The 23,936-nt window shown below is 45.0% G+C and overlaps 2 protein-coding genes across 16 annotated transcripts in view; one reads left to right on the forward strand and one right to left on the reverse strand.

Moving 5' to 3' along the window:
• LOC135577076 (protein FAM219A-like) overlaps nt 1–20,110 on the forward strand; it is a 182,421-nt gene extending 162,311 nt beyond the window's left edge. For 9 of the 15 annotated variants that reach the window (XM_065044747.1, XM_065044751.1, XM_065044753.1 and 6 more), the window contains 4 exons: nt 9,313–9,428; nt 12,859–12,906; nt 17,009–17,096; nt 18,472–19,128. In XM_065044747.1, coding sequence (XP_064900819.1) covers nt 9,313–9,428; nt 12,859–12,906; nt 17,009–17,084 — 240 coding nt within the window. In that variant the 3' untranslated portion in view covers nt 17,085–17,096; nt 18,472–19,128. The other 6 variants (XM_065044740.1, XM_065044739.1, XM_065044737.1 and 3 more) reach the window with 5 other exon arrangements.
• Nucleotides 514–8,043, reverse strand: LOC135577075 (uncharacterized). The gene is made up of 2 exons (XM_065044736.1): nt 5,006–8,043; nt 514–4,806 (listed from the first exon to the last, which is right to left on the reverse strand). The coding sequence occupies exon 2, from the start codon at nt 4,802–4,804 to the stop codon at nt 2,960–2,962; it is 1,845 nt and encodes a 614-aa protein (XP_064900808.1). The 5' UTR covers nt 4,805–4,806; nt 5,006–8,043; the 3' UTR covers nt 514–2,959.
• Nucleotides 20,111–23,936: the final 3,826 nt, after the last annotated feature.

Genomic DNA, 23,936 nt, shown 5'->3' on the forward strand with positions numbered 1-23,936 from the left:
ACACACAGCTGGGTTGCTGCAGGATTTCCAAGAAAATATTGGAGAGAGGGACTGGAAAAACAATTGCTAGTCTTGCACACCCTAAAATAAAATTACCTTGACTAGGACCAGCTGAAACTGTTTCCTACCATTGTTAAGCTAATTACCTGCAGGAGGGGAGAAAGCTCAGAGCCAGGACAAAACCAAGAGGGTACAGCTGTGCCCATGGAGCAATGTATGCGGTGATGCAGGTAGTAATTGTTGCACTCTAGCCTAGGACCTGCTACTCTTGGGAGTGCAGCTGCAGGGCTGATAATTACCAAATCTCCCTGCTCTTGCACTATGATATCACTAATGCCATAAGCACCACCTTGGGCTTGTTAGCATTCAAGACACATAACCACAGGTGCAGTTATATGCGGTGCTTTATTTCAGCACTGGGAAACCAGGGGTTCGCACCCAAAGCTGGCTTCAGCCACTGATTCAGTCTACACCATATTTATACAATTTGATCACATACATATGCATTACAATTCTTGACAACCATTAGCATATCCCACACCTATTCTAACACAAATTATCTATCTAAGCAATGCTAAGTAACATTCGCATGTTTATCAGTTATTTCTAAGTTACCTGTTTTTACCTGTTTTAAAGAATATATCATAAATCTATATCAATCTTAAGAATAGGGTATGGTTTAAGTTACCTGTTCTAAAGAATGTCATAAATCTATGTCAATTTCAAGAATAGGGTATGGTTATATAAAATCATGCTTGAATGCACATTCTGAACCTGGATACAGTATCAAAGCTAAGAATCTTGGATACGGTCTACAGAATCAAAACACAGCCCACAAAATTCAATTCAACTATAACATTTCCCCCCTTTGAAAATGCTTTTCTATTCCTAGACAATGCATTTTCACTACATTATATTTTCCTTATAAGCTGGAGGGTTGTCAAAAGTGGATCTGCTACGAACAGTAAAGATGCGGTCGTTCTTTGCGTTTGATTGACTTATTTGATGCTTAATACAAGCATAAAGCAAAAGAAAAGAGTAACTATAATGGCAAGCAAAAATAAACTCTCCAATAATGAATGTACCCATCCTCCCAGGTTCAGGTTCAATTTGCCTAGCAAGGCCCCAACCCAGCTCTGCTCTACATCTTGTTTTTCCGCTTGCAGTTCTTCTTCTGTTTGGGTTAACTGGGAAATATCCTTTTCCACTTCAGAGGTTACGTTTGGGATATGAATGCAGCAATGATCAACCCTATCTTTTAAATATCCACAAACCCCATTTTCTTTTAGCAACATTATGTCAAGTGCCATTCTGTTCTGCAAAGTCATTTTGGTCGTAGCTTGCAATTGTATATTGAATTCTCGAAAACCCTTTTTGGTTACCCTTGCCAATCGATCCATCTGTCCAATTAATCTGTCAATCATTTCTCTGTTTCTATAGGCTGCGATTGGTGCAAAGAAAGATTCTAATGCCCAGCCGAATTTAACACTACCCGATGGCTCGTGCCACACATCATCTTCATCTATCTCTCGCTTGTGCCTAACTTGTAGGAGTTCTTGCCTATTCTTCAAGGGTGACCTTTTCCAAATGGGACATAGGGTTGGTAACCCCAAAGTAACCTCCCTTACTGGTCCTGCTATCGGTAAATGTGTTGTCCAGGTTCCATCACTTAAGGCCCAAACCAAATGTCCCACACTACCTATAGTTCCTCTACAATCTATCTTATCTCCATCAATGCCCATTTTGATTGCTTCCTTTGGATCCAATTGTTTCTGACAAATGCAACCTGCGATTACTGCAACTTTAATGATGGACAGAGGTATTTCTTTCACATCTGTCTGGCAGGTCATTACTTGAGAGCAATTCCACCACGGTACTGTTACTCCTCTTGTTACATTGGTCCATCGTATACACCATGGAAATGCTTCGCTATATTGATATTGCTGTACTATACTCAACGTCCACATGTTATCCCATGATTCAGTTATGTTCTGATTATCCTGATCTTTACATTCCCAATAGGCTCGCTCAACCTTTTAATATACTGTTTTGGTGGTCCACATTTCATACGTGCAATACCCAATATTATGAAATCGTCATATCTTTACAAATTCTGCTCCTGGCAACTTTAAGCAGTCACCTCTTTTTATCATGGCATTCTTAACAAGCTCTTTTGTCCGTTGTTCAATTGGTACTTGCTCTATTTTAGTATGGGACTCACACACTATCTTACCAGTCTTATTTACTTCTGGTAAGGTCATAGATATTATTCCCCACTGTACCGGATCTTCAGCTGATTTCGGGATGGGAAGACAAGCAGTGATGCTACTGACATTTTGGGTTTGTGCAAAATCTCGAATTAGTCCTATCATCAGATTCTCTGCCTGATTCTGTACACTCTGTACTACTTGTGGCATTTGAGTATCGTCACTATCTCCTATAGCCCTTCGTGTTTTACATAATTGTTCTCCAGCGACTTTGCAAATCAGTGTGGCATACAGTCTGGGTACATAAACTACTACAAAAACAAAACGGTAACAAAAGTTAGACATCCTGCGTCGTGATTGCCACAGTTTCGGGACTTTCTTCACTCGGGTGTAATGTATCCAGGAGTCTATTTCAGCAACCTTAATTGCGGTAAATGTAGTTAAAAGTACTTGATAAGGTCCGTCCCAACGTTCTTTTAAAGGATCTTCTCTCCAAGTCTTTATATACACCATGTCTCCAGGTTCTATATCATGTACCGGATTCTCAAGTGCTAGTGGGCGATTCCACACTAATACGGATCTGAGTCGATTCAATGTCTTGCCGAGAGACAACACATAATTGTACACATCCTGATTACCTTTTACATGTACACTTGGATTCGGATCAGGTGCTTCATATGGTTTGCCATACAGAATTTCGTATGGGCTTACCGACATTCCACTCCTAGGTTTAATCCTAATTCGCAATAACGCTATTGGTAAGGCCTGGGGCCATTAAATTTTGCTTCTTGGCAAATTTTGCTAAGTTGTCGTTTTAACGTCTGATTCATTTTCTCCGCCTGGCCACTAGACTCGGGTCTCCACAGGGTGTGTAATTCCCATTTAATTCCCAAACATCTACTGACTTCCTTTACCACTTGAGCAACAAAATGCGGTCCCCTATCAGATGATATTCCCAATGGTACTCCAAATCTAGGAATTATTTCCTTCAGTAACCATTTTACAGTTTCTTGTGCCTGGTTGGTGCGACAAGGGAAGGCTTCTGGCCATCCTGAAAAGGTGCATACCCCAACTAACAGATATCTGAATCCTCGAGTTTTGGGGAGTTCCACATAATCTATCTGCCAACAATCCCCTGGTTGTACACCTGTCCTAATTTTTCCCATATCTACTTTTCTTTTAACTAAAGGATTATTTCTCAAGCAAATTTCACACTTAGCTGTGATAGATTTTGCCATTGTTAACATCTGGACCGAGATAATTTGTTTTCTTAGATAAGTTACCAATGCTTCTGCACCCCAATGACACTTCTGGTGCTCCGCCTGAAGTATCCCTCTCATAATTGTGATCGGGACCACAATTTGTCCGTTGGTGGTTACATACCATCCAGAATTATCCTTGACGGCTTTTACTAGTCTTGCCAATTTCTCATCTTCTGTAGAATATTCAGGTGCCTCTGAAGGTGTAGGTAATAAATCAATTGCTCTTACCTTTTGGGAGACAAGACCCACCATCATCCAGACTCGTCGTGCCACTGATCGGGCTGTTTGATCAGCAAGTCGGTTTCCTTCAATAATTGTTGATGTCCCACTCTGATGAGCTTTACAGTGCATGATGGCAACTAGTGATGGCTTTTGAACGGCATTAATCAAGTTCAATATTTCTTTTTGGTACTTGATGTTTGTTCCTTGGGAGGAGAGTAGTCCATGCTCTTTCCAAAGAGCTCCATGTACATGAACAACCCCGAATGCATATTTTGAGTCGGTCCAAATATTGACCCTTTTGTCCTCACTGAGCTCTAATGCCCTAGTTAGGGCTATCAACTCAGCTTTCTGTGCTGATGTGTTTGGTGGTAGGGATTTAGCTTCAATTACTGTTTTGGCAGTAGTAATCGCGTATCCTGCATACCGCACTCCGCTTTCCACAAAACTACTGCCGTCAGTAAAAAGCTCCCAATCCGTCTTCTCCAATGGGGTATCTTTCAGGTCAGGTCGACTTGCGTGGGTATATTCAATGACCTCCACACAATCATGTTCCAGATTTTCTTCTTCAGTCTCTGCGCTTAAAAACACAGCTGGATTCATTAGGTTAGTTGTTTTTAGGATAACATCATCCTGCTCTGTTAAAATTGCCTGATATTTCATCATTCTACTTGGGGAAAGCCAATGGCCCCCCTTTTGTTCCAATACAGTAGTCACCATATGGGATACAAACACTTCGATCCTTTTCCCCATAGTCAGTTTCCGGACTTCCTGAATTAATATCACGGTAGCAGCCACCGCCCGCAAGCACGCCGGCCATCCAGCACTTACCGGGTCAAGTTGTTTAGAGAAATAACCTACAGGCCTTTTCCAAGATCCCAGCCGTTGGGTTAATACCCCTAGAGCAAGTCTCTGTCGTTCATGTACAAATAACTGGAAGTCTTTACTCAGATCAGGTAGGCCCAAAGCAGGCGCTTGCATTAAGGCCTGTTTCAATTTTTGAAAAGCTTCTTGTTGTGGTCTTTCCCACACCAAGGTCTTATTCTTCTGTGCCTCGTATAAAGGTTTGGCAATAAGTCCATAGTCCATGATCCAGAGCCTGCACCATCCTGCCATTCCTAGAAAAGATCTTAATTCATGTAAGTTACGCGGTTCTGAGATCGCACAGATAGCATGTACACGGTTTATACCTAGTCTTCGCTGTCCTTGAGAAAGCTCGCATCCTAGATAGATCACAGTTGTGGATGCAATCTGAGCTTTATTTTTTGACACTTTATATCCATTCATTCCTAATTGATTCAATATTTCAATTGTTACCTGAATGCAAAGTTCTTGGGTCTCAGCAGCAATCAGAATATCATCCACATATTGCAGCAACAAATACCATTGTCGAGGAATTCCGATATGGCCTCTTGTAGTCCATTCCTCAAGCTCTTTGGCTAGTTGATTTCCGAAGATAGTTGGACTATTCTTAAATCCTTGTGGAAGGCGTGTCCAGGTTAATTGGGCCTTTCTCCTGTTGTGTGGATTCTCCCATTCGAAAGCGAATAGCTTTTTGCTTTCCTGGTCAAGGGGTATGCAGAAGAAGGCATCTTTTAAATCAAGTACTGTAAACCATTTATATTTCTCTTTCACAGATGTTAACAAGGTATACGGATTTGCAACTACTGGATGTATGTCCTTAGTGATCTGGTTTATTGCTCATAAGTCTTGGACTAGTCGATAGCTACCATCAGGTTTCTTTACTGGAAAAATTGGAGTATTGTATTCTGATTCACATTCTTCTAGAATTCCATATTTCAAAAATTTCTCAATTAAAGATACTATTCCTAATCTGGCTTCCAATTTCAATGGGTACTGTCTTAATCGTACCGGTTCAGCACCTTCCTTCAGCGCTACTTTCACAGGTTTAGCTGCCTTTGACTTCCCAGGTATGTCAGTTTCCCATACCGTGGGAATCACTGCATCTTCTATTGCCTGTGGTATTTTCACAATTGGATTTTCCTTTAATAGTAAAATTTGTCCTACCTTTGACTCCGGAACTTTCATTACCAAATTTCCGTCCTCAAATGTTATTGTGGCATCTAATTTGGTCAGCAAATCTCGTCCTAAAAGAGAAACCGGACAATCTGGAACATATAAGAACTCGTGGGTTAGCTCCTTTTCTCCAAAACACAAATCCAAAGGTTGCAGGAATGGCCGTACTTCCTCCTTCCCCGTGGCACCAACAATTGTTGTAGCTCTGTGACCTACCGCCCCCTGTAAGGAATTCAGTAGAGACTATAAATAGCCCCTGTGTCTACTAAAAATTTTACATCCCGGTTTTGGCAGCTTCTTTTAATCTTTCTAAAAAGGCCGAGGGAGACTCATTGTTTTCCTGCATCACATCATATAATTTTGACCAATTCATTTGCTTCGGCATAGCAGTTTAAACGCCAATCAATAACCAATCCTGATACCTCCGGAGACGGCTTAACCCGCCTCCTGTATTGTCTGTATCTCCTGTATTATCGGGGATCTTCTTTTGGAAAGTTCTCATCAACGTTAGCCTCTACTTTCCCATTCCAAATATCTTCTCTCACCTTATCCCTCGCAACCTGTATAACCACATATTTTTCTGTAGAGTCCATTAATGTATCTAAAATGACTTGTAAATCATCCCAATCAGGATTCTGCGTCTTAATTATCATCTTAATCACTTTTGCAACCTTAATCACTTTTGCTTCCAGATCACTAAATCTCCCGGCGAAAACGGGACTTTTACATAGACTGGTTCCCCCCCAACACCTACTGCCTGCCGCAGGGGTGCTATTACGTTTGATGATCCCCCGCGGGCGGCGAGCCCGGAGGAGAGGAGCTGCAGCTTCAGCCTTAGCAGCCGCCGCTCCCCCCCCCTTTCCCACCGCTTTAGCAGACAGTCAGCTTTTCACCTTTTTTTTTTTTTCTCTCTGCAGCTTATCAAGGAGAAGCTGACGGGCACAGGTTTGGGCTCCTTTTGCCCTTTTTCTCTCTTCATTTAATTCCTGTGATTATAAACTTTATATGTAATTCCAATTAGCTGAACAATAGTTACATCCCTCAGCTCCTACCCTTTTGTAACTTCTTACAGATGTCAATAAACAGCATACTAAACATCAATCCCTGACATTAATTTTAGATCCAAATCCAAATCAGTCTATCCACAAAACAACACTAACTGCAATACAGCTAACTCAATTTACTTTCATGTGTACAGATGCATCTGAAGGGGGAGCAAGGTGGCACTTCAGTAACGGAAACCGTTCTTATTTCGTAATTATTTCCCCAAACAAATTCTTTTGGTACCAAATATAAACATACAAACTAAAATACTGAGCTCAGACATGCAAACCGAATACCGAGTTCAAATATGCAAACAGATCACAATCACACTTCTTTTATGCATAAACTGTCCAAACCCAGCCTTCTTCTAATGTTTCAGAAAGCAATTTGACGGCGATACGTTTGAATTGGACATATCAACAGAGAAGGATACAGATAACTAACACAGAAAGATAACACAGGTAACTTTACCAGAACAACAGTAAACAGGATCAAATCACCGGTTTCAACAGTAAATACAGATTAAATCACCAGAACTACAGACCAGGTGCTGAGTAGCACAAATAACCAGACCAGATGCCGAACCTGCAGAGGTTTCCCTCTGTCTGACGGACGGCTGCCTAGGCAATACCACGGGAGCTCCCTGCCCAACCGAGCGTGGCTTTCGCCGCGTCTGACCGGCAGGCTACCAGATGCCTGACCAGCAGGCTACCAGACCAGAACCAGACCAAGTGGGTACCCAACAATCCAGATAAAGCACCTTCTTACCAGTCAGAGGTCCGTCGTGAGCAGCAGAGGGTCGGTCGCGTCCGATGCACTCCCCAAGAATACCTCGGTGCTAGCTGGAGCAGGATCAAGACGCGATCCGCCTCAGCAATGCTCGCGAGGTCCCATCTGGGTCGCCAAAAATGTTAGCATTCAAGACACATAACCACAGGTGCAGTTATATGCGGTGCTTTATTTCAGCGCTGGGAAACCAGGGGTTCGCACCCAAAGCTGGCTTCAGCCACTGATTCAGACTACACCATATTTATACAATTTGATCACATACATATGCATTACAATTCTTGACAACCATTAGCATATCCCACACCTATTCTAACACAAATTATCTATCTAAGCAATGCTAAGTAACATTCGCATGTTTATCAGTTATTTCTAAGTTACCTGTTTTAAAGAATATGTCTTAAATCTATATCAATCTTAAGAATAGGGTATGGTTTAAGTTACCTGTTCTAAAGAATATGTCATAAATCTATGTCAGTTTTAAGAATGGGGTATGATTATATAAAATCATGCTTGAATGCACACTCTGAACCTGGATACAGTATCAAAGCTAAGAATCTTGGATACGGTCTACAGAATCAAAACACAGCCCACAAAATTCAATTCAACTATAACAGGCTGACAGAACAGTGGCACCACGGCCCCATTTACTTTCCTGAGCAGGCTGGGAGCCTCCAGCCACATGCAATGCTGCTGATCCCACCATGGGACCCTCCAGGACTCTGAGTGTTCCTGTCCCAGTGGGCTGCTACACCATATTCCTCTTTTCCCAAAACCACAAGAACCTTGTCAGCACTTACAATGACTCCTACTGTCTGTCATGTTCTGTCAAAAAGACCATCCAAGAGCAGGTTCCACTGCAGCTCTGGAAAGAAAACAAGTTTTTGATGCAGGTAAATGCCACGGGAGGATGAAACCTTGGGGTTTCTACCCCAACCCACTTGTAGATGCTCAATGCCAGGCAGGTGGCACAGGGACTCATGGCTGCATGGCTGTAATGGGAGTGGGGCACAAGGAGGAGTCATGCTCCCTGGTTAGCAAAGCATTTGACACCCCATGGCTTGTGCTTGCTGGCTTCTTGTCCTCTGGAGCTGCACCCTGCAGTGGCTTAGGCTTCTGGGGCAGGCAGTTGTAGGTACAAATTCTCATGTGTCAGCCCTGTTCATCAGTAAGTTTCAGAGTGTGCAGGATCTTGCTGAGGAAAGGGAAACTGAAGCAGTGGCAGGGCTCAGCCCAGGGCTGATGCATGACATGATGGTGATAGGGAAGTATATCAGGTGGCTCTGAGAGCTGTTCCAACACAGCTTGCAGGCTTGGCTCAGCTCTGACTGGGTGGTACTCCATGCCAGGGGGACCCTGTGGGGGCTAAGAGGAGATCTGAGCACTGCAACACATCTCCCATCCCTGGTCCTAGAGGAATCCCTGAGCTGTGGCCTTGCTGTGGAGGGGTGTCCATGGGACATTGCATGTGTACTGTGGACATGCAGCTCTCTCCACATGGGCTAACAAGCATGCAGACTCCGATGCAAAGCATACTGCAAACTGGCTCATCTCTTGTAGCCTTGTTAGCCTGTGCATTATAAATGAGGGAGCCAGTAGAGAGCATGGAGAGGGATGTTGCTGCTGTGCAGGGACAGAAATGGCTCATTCAACCAGGGTGCTTGTCTGCCCTGAAAGACCCCAGCCCTCTTGGGCTTTGTCAACTGCAGAAGATTGGTTTCACCCTTCTCAACCTCTCCTGGCCCCATACCTTACAGCTTCAGTGCACCCACCCCATCTCCTGCTCTGCAAAGTGCCCAGATGCCTATGGATACCCTGGTGCAGGGGAAAAGGAGCCGGCAATGTGTGGCCATTCTCCGTCCCCCAGTTTTGGGTGAGTGGGAAGTTGTGTGGAGGGGGGTGCTGCTACAACTCTCATAACCACTCACTGCAGAGAAGGGGGGCTTGGTGCTTGTGGTGAGTCTCTGGCATTAGATCCTGCCCAGTAATCGGATTCACTATGTGCCTCAGCATCTGCAAAGACAGGCACTGCTATATGTCCCAGGCATCTCTCCCCACTTGCTGCTGTCTCTAGGGATTAACGATGCCCCTGGTGTGAAATCTGGCAAGCCAAGGCCAGCCCGAGCAGCTGATTAAGGTGGCAATGCAAGAGTACTACAGGAATTCCACAGACCCCGCTGGTTGGCCAGGTCCAAAGGTACCACTGAGGTCCCAACTCTCCTCCCCTCAGCATCACACAGGGCACATCCCCAGGGGGCTGAGGGTAGTGGGAGTGGCTCTGTTCATCCCCCCTTTTGCATCCTGTGTTCCCCCCACAGTGGTGAAGGGACCCTCCCTCAGCATCTGCACTCATGACTTTGCCACGGCTGCCCATCCCTGCACTGAGACTGTACTGGTCCCAGGGATGTCTGCAGGTCCCCAGGGCTCGTTCCCCTGGTGGCCCCTAAATACCCCTTGGTGGTAGGTGCTGCCTGGGGGACATCCTCCTGGCACATCATAGCTTCCAGGGACCAAGGCTGTGTGGGCAGGGATGAGTGACCAAGGGGCTGGAAGCAGTGGGTGTCACTTCCATCACAGATCCTTAACAAGGACTCTGGGAGCAGCACTTCTGACGTGCCCTCTGGCATGTCCCCCTCATGTCCCTGGCACCAGAGGACACCCCTGCCTGTCATTTTTGTGTTGCAGAGAAGTACAACACAGTTTTTGTCAACAAGAACAAATACATCCTCTGGAGAATGGGTCCCTACAACAGCACAGCCTGGAATAAGCACTCTTCCTACCTCCCCCTCCTGCCCGAGACAGGGTCCAGCCCCTCCAAACCAGAGCCACTGGCACCTCAGGCTCTGCAGTGGAAGGGTGAAAATCCTGCAAAGGTTTGCCGTTGCTCCTTGCAGGAGACGAGGATGGAGACCTTCCTGTGCAGCATACCTGTGCTGTGCCACCCAAAACCCACTTGCCTCAATCAGTCTGCTAACTACCCTCACCCTGCCCCTGTGCTTTGTCTGTAGCTGTGCCTGTGCCATGCCAGCAGCTATCCAGGTGATGGGCTGATTACTCCTCCTCATCCTTACCCTTACCATCCCTCTGCTTGCAGAGGGAGGTGGCTGCTGACATGCTGTGCAGCCTGTTGCGGTTCTCACCACTGTTCCTGCAGCCTGTGTACACCATGATGGGGCAGGGGACCCTTCCAGGGCTACTGCAGCTCCTGCTCTTGGTGCCACTACTGCCTGTGAGGGATGGACTACTACATCGATGGGGCCCCTGCTATCAGAAGTCATCTCCACATGCTAGCAGAGAGGGTTGTAAGGTTGGGATGGCTTACCTTGCCTGGAGTGGCTTGCCATGGGATGGGATGGGTTAGGTTGGGATGGACATGACCCCCCGCCTTGTCCTCAGGGCCACCGCTCACTCTACCTCTGCTGTCTCTTGCAGGAATATCCTGTGCTGCAGTTATAGCCCCAGAGCAATGGTCTGTGCATCTACACATCACCCCAAGCCATCTTCCCTGTACACAAGCCCTAGGTGCAGACAGGTTCAGTGGGGGTGGTTAGTAGGTCGAGAGAGGTTCTCCTTCCCCTCTACTCTGCCGTGGTGAGACCACATCTGGAATACTGTGTCCAGTTTTGGGCCTCTCAGTTCAAGAAGGACAGGGAACTACTGGAGAGAGTCCAGCACAGGGCAACAAAGATGATTAAGGGAGTGGAGCATCTCCCTTATGAGGAAAGGCTGAGGGAGCTGGGTCTCTTCAGCTTGGAGGAGACTGAGGGGTGACCTCATTAATGTTTACAGATATATAAAGGGTAAGTGTCACGAGGATGGAGCCAGGCTCTTCTCGGTGACAAACAATGGTAGGACAAGGGGTAATGGGTTCAAACTGGGACACAAGAGGTTCCACTTAAATTTGAGAAGAAACTTCTTCTCAGTGAGGGTGACAGAACACTGGAACAAACTGCCCAGGGGGGTTGTGGAGTCTCCTTCTCTGGAGACATTCAAAACCCGCCTGGACGCCTTCCTGTGTAACCTCATCTAGGTGTTCCTGCTCCAGCAGGGGGATTGGACTAGATGATCTTTCGAGGTCCCTTCCAATCCCTAACATTCTGTGATTCTGGGGGAGCACTCTAGGCAGGGTGCCCTGGAGGAAAAAGCCTATTATTCTTTTCCACCATCCAGCCACTAGGTCTCTTTTCATTGGGTTTTAACACAAAATTACTCAGAGGGTTATTGTGGGGGCAATGGTATGGACTGCAGACCCCGAGGGGTAATGTGTCCCTTCATGGTGCCCATGCAAGCAGCTATGCAGCTGCTGCACCTTCATGTTGCAGGCTAAGTGGACATGACTGGGGAGGGCAGGATGCCATTGTGATGCTGGGCTCTGGCACATGTTGTTGCCACCTGCAGAGAAGCAGTAACCAAATTTACTCCCAGGGCAGGTGTTTTTATGCTTGGTCTTATCCTGCAGTCCTTGGGACTGTATGGTACCTGAAATCTTGCTGGCACCCCTAAGCCCAACTGCATGTAGCTTAGCATCTCAGTGCCACATCACTGTTTCTTGGGCTGCTCTTTGTGTTTTCTGTCATCATCAAATGCTCTTCTTATCCAAGAACCTGTTCCCTGGTCATGCTGTTATTCCCTCAGTAATCAGCCCTTTCCTTCACCTGCTGCAGGTTCAGCAGCACCTTTTAATCCTCACATGTTTACCTTTAGGATGTCTCCATTGCTGAGGCAGCTCTTTTCCTGGAACAGCCATGGGGAAGCAGCAAGGGGAGAGGGGAGGCTGTTCAACCAGCTTAGTCATCACTCTGCTACTGCATCAACCCTCACTGTCCAAAATTAGGCTTCATGCTTGTAGAAAATGTGCAATTGGCTTTAAATTCCCGAGCCCAGAAACTAAATCCAAACAAGAACAGAGAAGGCTGGGTTCCCCATAGATGTCCCTATGTCCAAGCCTTTGTGAGATGCTTCTCAAGGTCTTCTCCACTGAGAAACAGGCAGATTTGTTTGGACTTGTATGGCTCTGCGAATTAAGGCTTTAGGAAAATGACAGTGCAAAGGTGAGTGGGTGTTTCCAGGGTGGGAGACTCACTGGAAGAAGCTCACTGAGATGGCAGTGCCAGGGAGCTTCAGCTCTTCTGCCCAGGCTTTGCTTTGGTCTTAGCACCCAAAGACACACCTCAAAGTGGATGGGGGCAGCTGTGTGTCTGCTTCTCACCCCTAAGCAATGCTGGCAGCCAGAAGCAGGTGTTCTGCTCTTCCTCACTGGAGTTTTGTCCTCCTATGGCTGATAACTTTATCTCCTCTCTTAGGTGGAACACAAGCCACTTCAGGAAGACAGGAGGAGTCCGGAGAAGCAGGTTCACCATCCACCCCAAGTTTGCCTCATAGTCTTATTCTACCTTGTGGCACTGGTTAAGAGAAAAGATGGGCTTTTATTAAAACTGGCTTGAGCAACCATTCCCCTCGGGCCCTTTTCTACAGGCTGGGGAAGTCCCTAGGGAATGGGGATAAACATAAGCGGCTGCTGGCTTGGTGTGCACTTTAACAACCCTCAGGGGCTGGTAACCAAAAAAGCATGCATGGAAAAGCTTTCAGAGCATAGTAACAGAGCTAGAAATGAAACCAATTGTTGATACCCATGTTTGTCAGCCTCACTCTGGGCTGCTTAGGGTGTACTTGCTTTTGCCAAGTTATCCATGAAGAGCTGTCATACATCTGGGAGGGGGATTTTGAAAGCAGTATAAAATGCCATTCTCAGAGGAAGATCTGGGAGCCCGATGTCAATGGGGAACACCACCCAGGGCCTCAAGTACATGCTTTGGATCATAAACCCACAGGGCTGCAGTCCTCATGGGAGGGATACTCCAGCATGGAGTCATCTGGGTCTCCACGTCCCCACAGGGCAGCACTGCTGCCAAGCTGTACCCACCCCAAGCAGCACCTGAACCCCACTTTGGGCAGGGAAAGCCCCATGAAAACCCCATCCCCTGGAAGCTGGATGATCCAGGGCATCCCAGTGCAGGTCCACCACCACCAAACCCCAAGTGCCCCCAGCACAGCCCCAAGGGTACCAACCACTGGGGAGCCCCATCGACTCCAGCTCCCAGAGCAGCCTTGCTACCACCAGCTCGGGCTGGTGCTGCTGCCACCAGGGAAGCAGTGGGGCCCAAACTACATCTCCCAGCAGGGAGCGCGGGGCTGACTGGGGGGACCAGGCCAGGGCAGCGGGATGCACCCAACCCTGGGACAGCTGTGGTCCTCTGGGTGTGCTCCCGGTGCCGCGCAGAGCACAGCTATGGTCCAGCATCGCTGGTAAGTTTACCAGCTCCCAGAGATACCACTCAGGGAAGGATGCTGCAGCCTCTGGGGCAGGTTTGGGGTGTGTATCCTCTGGCATGGGGGGGATGCCGCATCCCACAGATCCCAGGCTGCAGCTGGCAGCAGGAGTGGGAAGATGCCTGCCTGCTTGCAAAGGCCGGTGGGGAGGTGGGTATCAGTGCAAACCTGCACCCTCACCTTTGGAGTGCGAGCCTTTCACATTCCACGGTGGAAGGGTCGAGAAAATTTTTCTCGTGATGGTGTTGTGGTTTAACTCCAGCTAGCAACTAAGCACCACACAGCCACTCGCTCATCCCCCCACCAGTGGGATGGGGGAGAGAATTGGAAGGGTAAAAGTAAGAAAACATGTGGGTTGAGATAAAAGCAGTTTAATAATTGAAATTAAAAAAAATAAAAATAATCGTACATTGTAATGAGAAGGAAAATAACAAAGGCAGAGAAGTAAAACCCAAGAAAGACAAGTGATGCAAATGAAAATAATTGCTCACCACCAACCAACCAGTGCCAAGTCAGTCCCGAGCCCCCCCCGGCCAACCTCCCCCCCCGCCAGTTTTATTGCTGAGCATGATGTCATATGGTATGAAATATCCCATTGGTCAGTTGGGGTCAGCTTTTCCAGCTGTGTCCCTTCCCAACTTCTCATGCACCCCCAGCCTACTCACTGGTGGAGTGGTATGAGGAGCAGAAAAGGCCTCTGTTACTCTGTGTAAGCACTGCTCAGCAATAACAAAAACATCCCTGGATTATCAACACTGTTTCCAGCACAAATCCAAAACATAGTCCCATACTAGCTACTATGAAGAAAGTTAACTCTATCCTAGTCAAAACCAGCACATTCTCCACCCCTTAATTCCATACCAATTACGTCATGCTCAGGTCCCATACTGTCTAATACATTAACCTCCCCCCACTTCCCATCCTTTGATTTAATATACAGATATCATTTCCTTAGGCTATGGGCCACCCCTGTGAAATGTCCAAAAATGTCCATTGAGTTAATTTAGTCCATGACTTTGGGCTCCATCTGTTATGGTGGTCACTCAGGACAGGAAAGGTGGTGTGTTGCATAGGGCACCAAAGCCAGCTCAGATCAGGACACTGCTGCACTTGCGCTACTTCTTGTGAGGATTGTCTTCTGTTGGTTCAGGTAGTTTCTGCTTCTGTTGTAGTACTTCCTGTAACATGCAACTCAAATTATGGGTTACAACAATTTAAAGGTATATCCATTACATTACTCACGCCTGGTCCCTTTGGACTAGGCCTTAAGTTTTAACATTGAAATGAGTTCCTCCTCTTGCCTCTAACTTGGCTAGCAATGAGAGGTTCCTGCTATAATACCTTTGATATATGGCAGTCACAGCAGTGGTGATATACAGCATCATGTAACACTGACATAATACAATTCAAAACATGGATTATTTTTGCCCAGGATGAAGCCACCTTGAGGTACATATTGGACTCCCCCATGCTTCTGCGTTACCCACCAAGTGCACCCAGGTCCTTGAGCAAAAGCAATTGCACAAATGGATTTACCCTTTCCTGAGGAAGGAATAACTCAGATTGTTTTTCCCAACAAGTTCCTTCTATGTACTACAGGGATCTTATCTCTTTCCACAGCGTGCAGAGGTTTTGACTGGGCAGGGCCAGGTCAACTGGCAGATCCTCTAGTATTAACTAGCAAAGTGGCTTCTGATAAATGTGTATCCCAATGCTTGAATGTCTCAGCACCCATTGCTATCAGTGTAGTTTTTAACGGTCCATTATATCGTTTAGTTTTCCTGGAGGCTGGTGCATGAAAGTGGATGTGATACACCCACTCAGTGCCATGCTCCTTGGCCCAGGTCTTTATGAGGTTGTTTCGGAAATGAGCCTCATTGTCTGATTTAGTTTGTTCAGGGGTGCTGTGTCACCATAAAACTTGCTTTTCAAGGCCTAAGATAGTATTCTGGGCAGTGGCATGGGTCACAGGGTATGTTTCAAACCATCCAGTAGTGGCTTCCACCATTGTAAGCACATGGTGCTTGCCATGGTGGGTTCGTTGTAGTGTGATATAATCAATCTGCCAGGCTTCCCCATATTGATATTTCAGACATCATCCCTTATACCTGTCACGGTTTGATTGCAGGGCGACAATAAACTGTGGCAGATGCTTTGTTAACCCCCTCTCCACACCCCCCCCCGCCCCCCCCTTCCCACTAAGGAGAGGTGATAGGAGGAAAAGAGAGACAGACTTGCAAGTTGGAAAAAATTGAAAATGTTTTACTAATGCTACTAATAAAACAGAGAAAATAATACAAAATATACAAAACCAATCCTGAAATTCCCGGCAGCTCCGCACTGCTCCAGCAGCTGCAGGGCAGGCACCCGGAAGTCCTGGGTTGGACTCTGCAGCAGACCAAACTGGATTCAAGGATGCAGGGTCTGTCACTAGGCCTCAGGTCCCAGGGATAGCAGACAAGGTCCTCCCCAGATGCTGACCATAGTTGAAGAAGAACGAGACCCTCGTGATTGCCCACTTTTATATGGTGTTATGACGTGGATGGGATGGAATACTTAGTTGGTCAGTTTTAGTCACCTGTTCAGTTCGTTCCTCCTTGCTTACGGGACATGCATCCTTATCAGCGACCTTGCATACCATTGCTATGTCTACCAAAACATGTATCCAACTTCAGAAAAGTGCAGTTACTAAGAAGAATTTAGCTGAAAGAAAAATTCACTAAAAGAGAAACTGGTCTTGTTTTTAACAAAAACGGGACAATACCAAAAAGGCTTTAACCGCTTGGCTTGTTTGATTATGGTGCATGTTTTTATTCATGGATTATCTGTGCAATGGCATCAATAGTGAAATTCACCCCTTGATCATGAGTCCATCTGTATGTTCATCCCTTCTTAGATGTCCTGATTTATCATGGGCCCATTGAGCTATAAACAGATTATGTAGGGTCCCAGTCCGATTTTCGGGCTTGGGAAGGTTTCAAAATGATCCCAAGAGTGAGATTAAGATGCAAACAAGGTCAGATGCCACCAAACAATCTATTTTATTTTTATGCCTGAAGATAGAACAATAGAATAAGTGGGAAATATGAATTCCTTCATATGCTACTAATATTTCTTTTACAGTTGGAGTGAAACGGACTTCAGATCCTCTATATCCCCAACTCCAAAACCAAAGGTTGACTTTCCAGGCACTTTTTGAGAGAGGCACCAGGTGGGGCTGTTATTCCTGGCTGAGGTGTAAAGCACATTTTTCAAATTTTGTCCTGTTCGGAATGGCCTGCACAAACAGTCTCCCATTTAATTTGTTCAAAGGCTTGCTGCTGCTCAGGGCCCCATTCAAAGTCATTCCAGGTCACTTGATAGAGAGGGCTTACAATCAGACTATAACCTGGAATATGCATTCTCCAAAAACCCACCACAACTAAGAAAACTTGTGTTTCTTTTTTGTTACTTGGTGGAGATATAGCTGTTATTTTATTGATCACATCCATTGGGATATGACAACACCCATTTTGCCACTTTATTCCTAAAACTAGATCTGCTGTGCAGATCCTTTGACCTTACTTTGTTTTATGGCAAAAACAGCTTTCAAAAGAATCTGGATTATTCTATTTCCCTTCTCAAACACTTCCTTCATTTTGTTGCCCTACACGATAATGTCATCAATATACTGCAGATGTTCAGGAGCTTCACCTTGCTCCAGTGCAGTGTGGACCATTTTATGGCAAATGGTAGGAGTGTGTTTCCACCCCTGGGGCAGTCGATTCCAGGTGTACTGGATACCCCTCCAAGTGAAAGCAAACTGGCCTGCACTCTGCTGCCAAAAGCTTAAGAAAAACATGTTAACAATATCAATTGTTGCATACCATTTAGTGGCATTTGTCTCCAGTTCATATTGGAATTCTAGCATATCTGGTATGGCAGCACTCAGTGGCAGTGTGACTTCATTCAGGCCTTGATAGTCTACTGTTAGCACCCACTCTCCATTAGATTTTTGCACGGGCCATATGGTACTATTAAAGGGTGAATGAATGAGTCTTTCTGATCACTCTTTGACTCTCCAGTCACCGGATCAGCTTATGGATAAGAACCAGGGAGTCCTGATTGGTGTGATATTGTCATGGTAGTAACTGGCACCTGCTGCTCTTTAACCCATAGCAAACCCACCACAAATGGGTCCTCTGAGAGACCAGGCATGGTAGACAGATGTTTAATCTTCTCCATACTCAAGGCAGCTATACCAAAAGCCCGCTGCCACCCTTTTAAGTCCTTAAAGTGCTGTTTGGGAATAGACTGCCTTAGCTTATTGAATTAGTGGGTATACTGCTTCTTATAGAACTTGGTTAGAAACTGCTTATATAGAATTTGCTTAGCATAAGTAAGTTTGCTTAGCATAACTTCTGCAAGCTGTGAAACTTTGAACTTTCTGCTTTGTTAAGTAAAAAAGGCCTCAGGGTCTTCAAGCCAGAAGATAAGGGGAGCTGCATCCCTGGAAATAAATAAAGGAACAGAAATGCACCTAACAGAAGATGATAAACAGAATAATATTTTGGCTATTACCAAGAACTTATTTTCTCCAAATGCAGGTGAAAAATAGCAATTGAAAGTTGGGACTTCAACTGATGGCCTGCCTGATGAAAATCAAGAGATCCAATGAAGAATGGGGAGACTCCAGACTCCAATTTTGCAAATGGCCTGGAGTGATACTTGGTGGGGGGGTGTGGGGGCTTGGATTGTGGGGGTAGAATTGTCCAAGTTTTTTCCACTGAGGGTGCCTCTTCAGGAGGCACCTAGCTCAAGCTGCAATACGCTGTACCTTGTGAATAAAATATGTATTTAAGAAGAATTTCTGGAATCCATGCCTGAGTCTCTGCTGTGGGAAACGTAAAGGAATTTCCCTAACAAGTACCCTCTCCAGAGGTAGTCTATGCCAAGGATACATGGAGACACTGGACCAGTCACAATAGCATGCTTTTGCTGCTCATTCTCGGTTAGGCTTACTTCAACCTCCAACACAGACAGTTCTTAGGATCCTCCTGTCACTCCAGAAATACAGATGGATTCTGCCCCTTTGTAATCTGATGGTATTAGGGTACACTGTGCACCGGTGTCCACTAGAACTTTATACTCCCATGGGTCTGATGTGCCAGGCCATTGAATCCACACAGTCTAGTAAATCCAGTTGTCTCTTTCCTCTACCTGGCCAGAGTCAGGGCCCCTCTATTCCTGGATGGAGTCTTCATTACTTGATTTTTGTAACTGCAAAACCGAAGTCCCTTCATCAGGGTCAAAAGTATGATCAGCCCTTCTACTCTGCCCAACAGACACTGGAACAGTAATTTTCCTGGATGGATGATGCCTTTTGGCTGTTGTTTTTCCTTGCAGTTCCTGTAGATGAGCTTCTAGTCTCCAGGTAGGTTCACCATCCATCCCATGTCCTCATGTTTTCCCCCTAGTCACACAGGAAGACCCACAGGGTTTTACATGGTGTGCACCACTAGTACTCTGCAGAGAAAAGTCCCATCAGAGTTCCAGACCCGAGCCGACGGAGGAAGAAATGCGGCCGACCCAATATGAGTGATAAAGCATACTTCAACTTTATTGCCCGAGATAGCGTGCATTTATACCAAATACCATAATTATGCATACTTGTCTCTATCTAATAGGCTAAGCACATTTACTTACTCCACCTACTTGGGTTTAGCTAGCTATGCGCATCCCACATTCTTCTGACTCTTATCTCTTCAAAAATATCCTAACCCTGTCTTAGTTAGTACTTTTCCGTTCCCCCCTTTCCCACGGCCTAATAGACAAGCTAACTAAGGCCTACTTATGTCAACTAAAATGGGCTCTGCTCGTACAGTTGCTTGGTGGACTCATGTCTGTGCTCCTTGAGCCAATCCCCGACAGTACTCTTTTCCTAGAACAGAAAAAGGCTGACTCTCAATAGCTGAGGCCTTGGTTGGAGTGCATGAAGAAGACCTATCCTTGCAAGTTTGCTCGGGCATTTTTTTGGGTCAGGCTATCCACAGCCAAGATGCAGGCCCACGTGGGCAAGACAATCTTCACATTCTTGGAGTTGTCTGGCCAGTCTATCTATAGTAGGTGCCTCTGTGTCTGTCCAGCTCATTATTGCCATGGTGTGAGTGCATGACATTGGTGCATTTTGTACAAACTTTTGCCACGTGGACTGCATACACTGGATTTCATCTGGGTCTTTGGATACCTGGCCATTATCCAGGTTTTATTGGTCACCTCCACCACATCTAATTCCCTTAGATACCAGATACCTCCCTCAATGGTTGTCCACTTGCTTCGGGAGTTTGCAAATTCTTCCTTGAAGGGATGCCTGTCCTTCATACTTGACAGGAGTTGCCACCAAAGACTGAGAACTCTTGCCTTTTTTCCAGTCCATTTGTCAATGGCCTTATTCTTAGCAAGGGATCACAGCTGCCAGGATTCCTTACCCTCTCAGTCCTGACTATTTGCCCCAATATCCCAGCATTGGAGTAACCAGCTGAGAATTAGCTCACCTGGTTGATGTCTAAAATCTTTTCGCATATCTCACAGCTCACTTAGGCATAGGGATCGGGTGGCTTGTCTCATGTATGATTTCAGTCTCTTCCTCCTCCTGTTCTTATGTCTGCTCTGCTGCAGAACAGGATGCCTCTTCTGATTCTTTCTCCTGCTCCCTCTTCAAAATTTCTTCATCCCTTACTAAATGAGCTGACTTCTGCTTCCATTGTTTCTTTTTAGTTATAGGGGCAACTGATATAGTGTCTGGTTTAGCCATAGTGTCTGTTGGTATGTTTTCCCTCTCTTCTCCCTGAGGGTGTTGCATAATATCGATCAGTGTTTGGTAGATTTTTGGAGCGAATAAAGGACCCTGCACTCCGATTCAATGTGATTCATTCTAGAGCCATTTATTACAGAAACAAGCCTCTGTATAAATGCAACTATTCTTTGATCATGCATCCACGCTCCAATCATGCATTCAATGACTGAATATCATCTATGTTCACGAGCTGTCCACGCACTGGAGTCTCACTGCTGATAGGTCTGTTGATTTATGTCATGTTGAGGCCTTGTTATTGTAGAAATGCCTCTCTCCCACGGCAGGTCCTGTTTTCAGCTTTCTGAGGTGGCCTTGAATTTCCTTTGGGCCTGGCTAGTTCAATAACAAATCTCCATCTAACAGAAACCCATCCACAATTCCCCCTTTTTGTTCTTGAACCAGCCAGGCTCTATTTACAGCACGCTGAATCATATTTGAAATACACTCCAATATACAACACGATTAACAACAATAATTACAGTTACATATAATGCAATTAAGCCTTACTTAATAAGATCAAACAACTAGGCACCTATTCCCAAATTTTTAAGCCATTTGTCAAACCTTAATTCTACTATGATGATCTTATTAGCGTGCTGTTTTAGTTTGTCTAAAGTACTACGAATAGGTTCAGAATGATCAGACAAGTTAATACAACACATTCTCTCAAATTCTTCACAACCATGACCTAGTGTTAAAAGATCTATAACTGTGCGATTTTGTAGAACAGCATGCCTAATACCATCAACATATACTATTAATTGAGGTAGTATCTCAGAAGTTAGATTAACCTGTTTAAGAGACCAATAGATTAACTTTGATATGTCTCTTAAAGCTTTACCAAGACTAAGGAGAAAGAGTGCAGTAGATACTACGGTAGGAATGTCTTATAATTTTACCTCATCTTTGCACTGATTATCTAAGTGTAATATCACCCTTTTGGCTCTCCTGCTGTTTGTTCAAATTGCCATTCTCCACAGAAGGTACACCACTTGCTTGCTAATAGGCTTCTGGACCACCAGGTTTGTGAGCATCTATAACACTGAATTAGTATCCACGGTTTACATCTGAAATAATCCTCACAACTAATCTCCCTCCTGTCCGTCTGCATCCGTTGAATATTTGTTGTCTTTATTCAGCCATGGGTTGACCCATTTTGCGGGAATCCACTTGGATCCTTGGCCTGTAATGACAAAAGCATACCCTTTTTCCCCAGGTTATCACCTGATGTGGCCTTTTCCATTGACCACTAACTAATGATTTGACCATAACTAATGTAGGTTCTTTCTGATTTAGCATGGTTTTGAGTCATACTTGCAAAGTGTTTCATCACATACAGTGCTTTTGACAATTGGTTTTGTGGTGTTTCCCCTACTTCTCCCCCTTTTTTTTATTTTTTGTTTTTGTTTTTGTTTAAAAAACCAAACAAACCAAAGAAAAACCAGTTCAGAATCAGATAAGTGCGTTGGACGTTGGACCTTGACTACGTACTCAGAATCACAAATCAAATTTAGAGGTTCCTCCTTAAAAAGCTCTAAGTAATGTAAAGCTGCGCCAAGTTCTGCTAATTGGGTTGAACCTTCAATAACTTTTGCAGAATGATGCCAATTGTTATCTTCACGCCAGACCACTACAGCTTTATGAGACTTCCCAGAACCATCAACAAAAACTGTTCAAGTATGTAGGATCAGACCAGATACAAGTATGGACTGTGACCTGATGTTAAAGTCTTGCAGGTTCTGCAGCAATTTACATTTAGGCATGCCAAAAGCTGTGCTGTTAAGAAAACCAGCTAGTGCAATTTACAAAGACATAGATTGCAAATAAAAAAAACAAAATTAAATTTCACAAATGGTACATATAGGACAAAAGGATCGTGGCCTATTGACTTAAATTAATTCCCTGCATTTCTTGATCAGAGTAACAATTGGTATATCAGCCTGTTAGCAATCTCATCATACTGTCCCACAATAGCCAGAGGTTGTTTCTATGTTGTAGATATAAATAGACAAATCTGCAAGTCCAGTCGAATACAGTTAGCTTGTAAGGTTGTCATAAATCGAAGTTTCTGACTCCATTTTGTTTGTCATATTTATTGGATATTGTTTTCTCTTACTGGATTGAAATCCTGTTTCAGATCTATCAGTGTAATGTTTCTTTTATCGAAACATTGGTTGTCAATACTAGTGGAAATACAGCATTCGAAATTTCCTTGGAGATTTCTCACCTGAAGCAAGCAGATCTGCACCATCCGAGGAGCTTCTTGTAGGACATGCAATTAAACAGAATTCTCAGAAAACGTTATTTGAGCATACAATTTACTTAAAAAATCTTGACCCAAGAGAGGTATAGGGCTTTCTGGCAAATACAAGAATTCATATGGTAAAACTTTGTTCCTAATTTGGCAGTCCATTGGTCTCAAAAAACGGCCTTTCTTTCATTCTCTCGCATGACCTCAAAAACTATCATGGTGAATTTACTAAGAAGTCTTTTACAAGTAGTTATCACAGAATAAGTCTATTAAAAAAATGTTTTGCTTTAATTTCCCAGCTTCGTTAGAACTATGGATCCACTGGCGATGTCTTTAAATTTCACCCTCAGACTCCTTCATGCAGTATTACAGTTCTCTAGCAGTAACATTGCTGGTGAGGGGGAAATGGGGGGGAATAAAACCTCCCTCTCACCCACATCTGAGATGGCAAGATCCCCAGCCCAGCATGAAAACAAATCAGTTCGAACTCCACATCAAACCAACCTGGCTCCACTCCACACCCAAGTCAGTACCAGTCTGGCCCAGAGAAGCACTGAGCACTCTGACCTCCCAAAGCTGACCATTGTGAAAAGACTGACTTCAGCAAGGAGGTAAAATGATGAGCTCTCTCCCCAGATGTGCTGGAACCTAAGAAACAAGACTGAAGCAAAAAGAAACAGCACCGACAACCCCTGATTCAAAGCCGAGAAGAATGCAGTGCCACAACAAGGATGGATGACAACACCTCAGGAAAAAAAAGACAGAGCGGGGGGGAATAAAGCCCCCCTTTCTCCGCTTTGCAGCGGGCAACCAGGTTTTTCCTTTTATTTTTTTTTTCTTCTTTCTCTTCTTGCTGCAGCTTAGATATGGCCAAGGCCACGCAGGTGTCGTAATCACTGGTAGAAAGTGGAAGGCTCTGGCAAACTCTTCTGTTACAATGAGCTGAGTTTATCTTGCAGCTTGAC

This window comes from Columba livia, chromosome W (genome assembly GCF_036013475.1).
Source record: "Columba livia isolate bColLiv1 breed racing homer chromosome W, bColLiv1.pat.W.v2, whole genome shotgun sequence".
Taxonomy (NCBI): Eukaryota; Metazoa; Chordata; class Aves; order Columbiformes; family Columbidae; genus Columba; species Columba livia.

Bases quoted from the DNA above. Each gene is read 5' to 3' on its own strand.
- LOC135577075 (XM_065044736.1), bottom strand. From the start codon at position 4,804: ATGGCAGGATGGTGCAGGCTCTGGATCATGGACTATGGACTTATTGCC.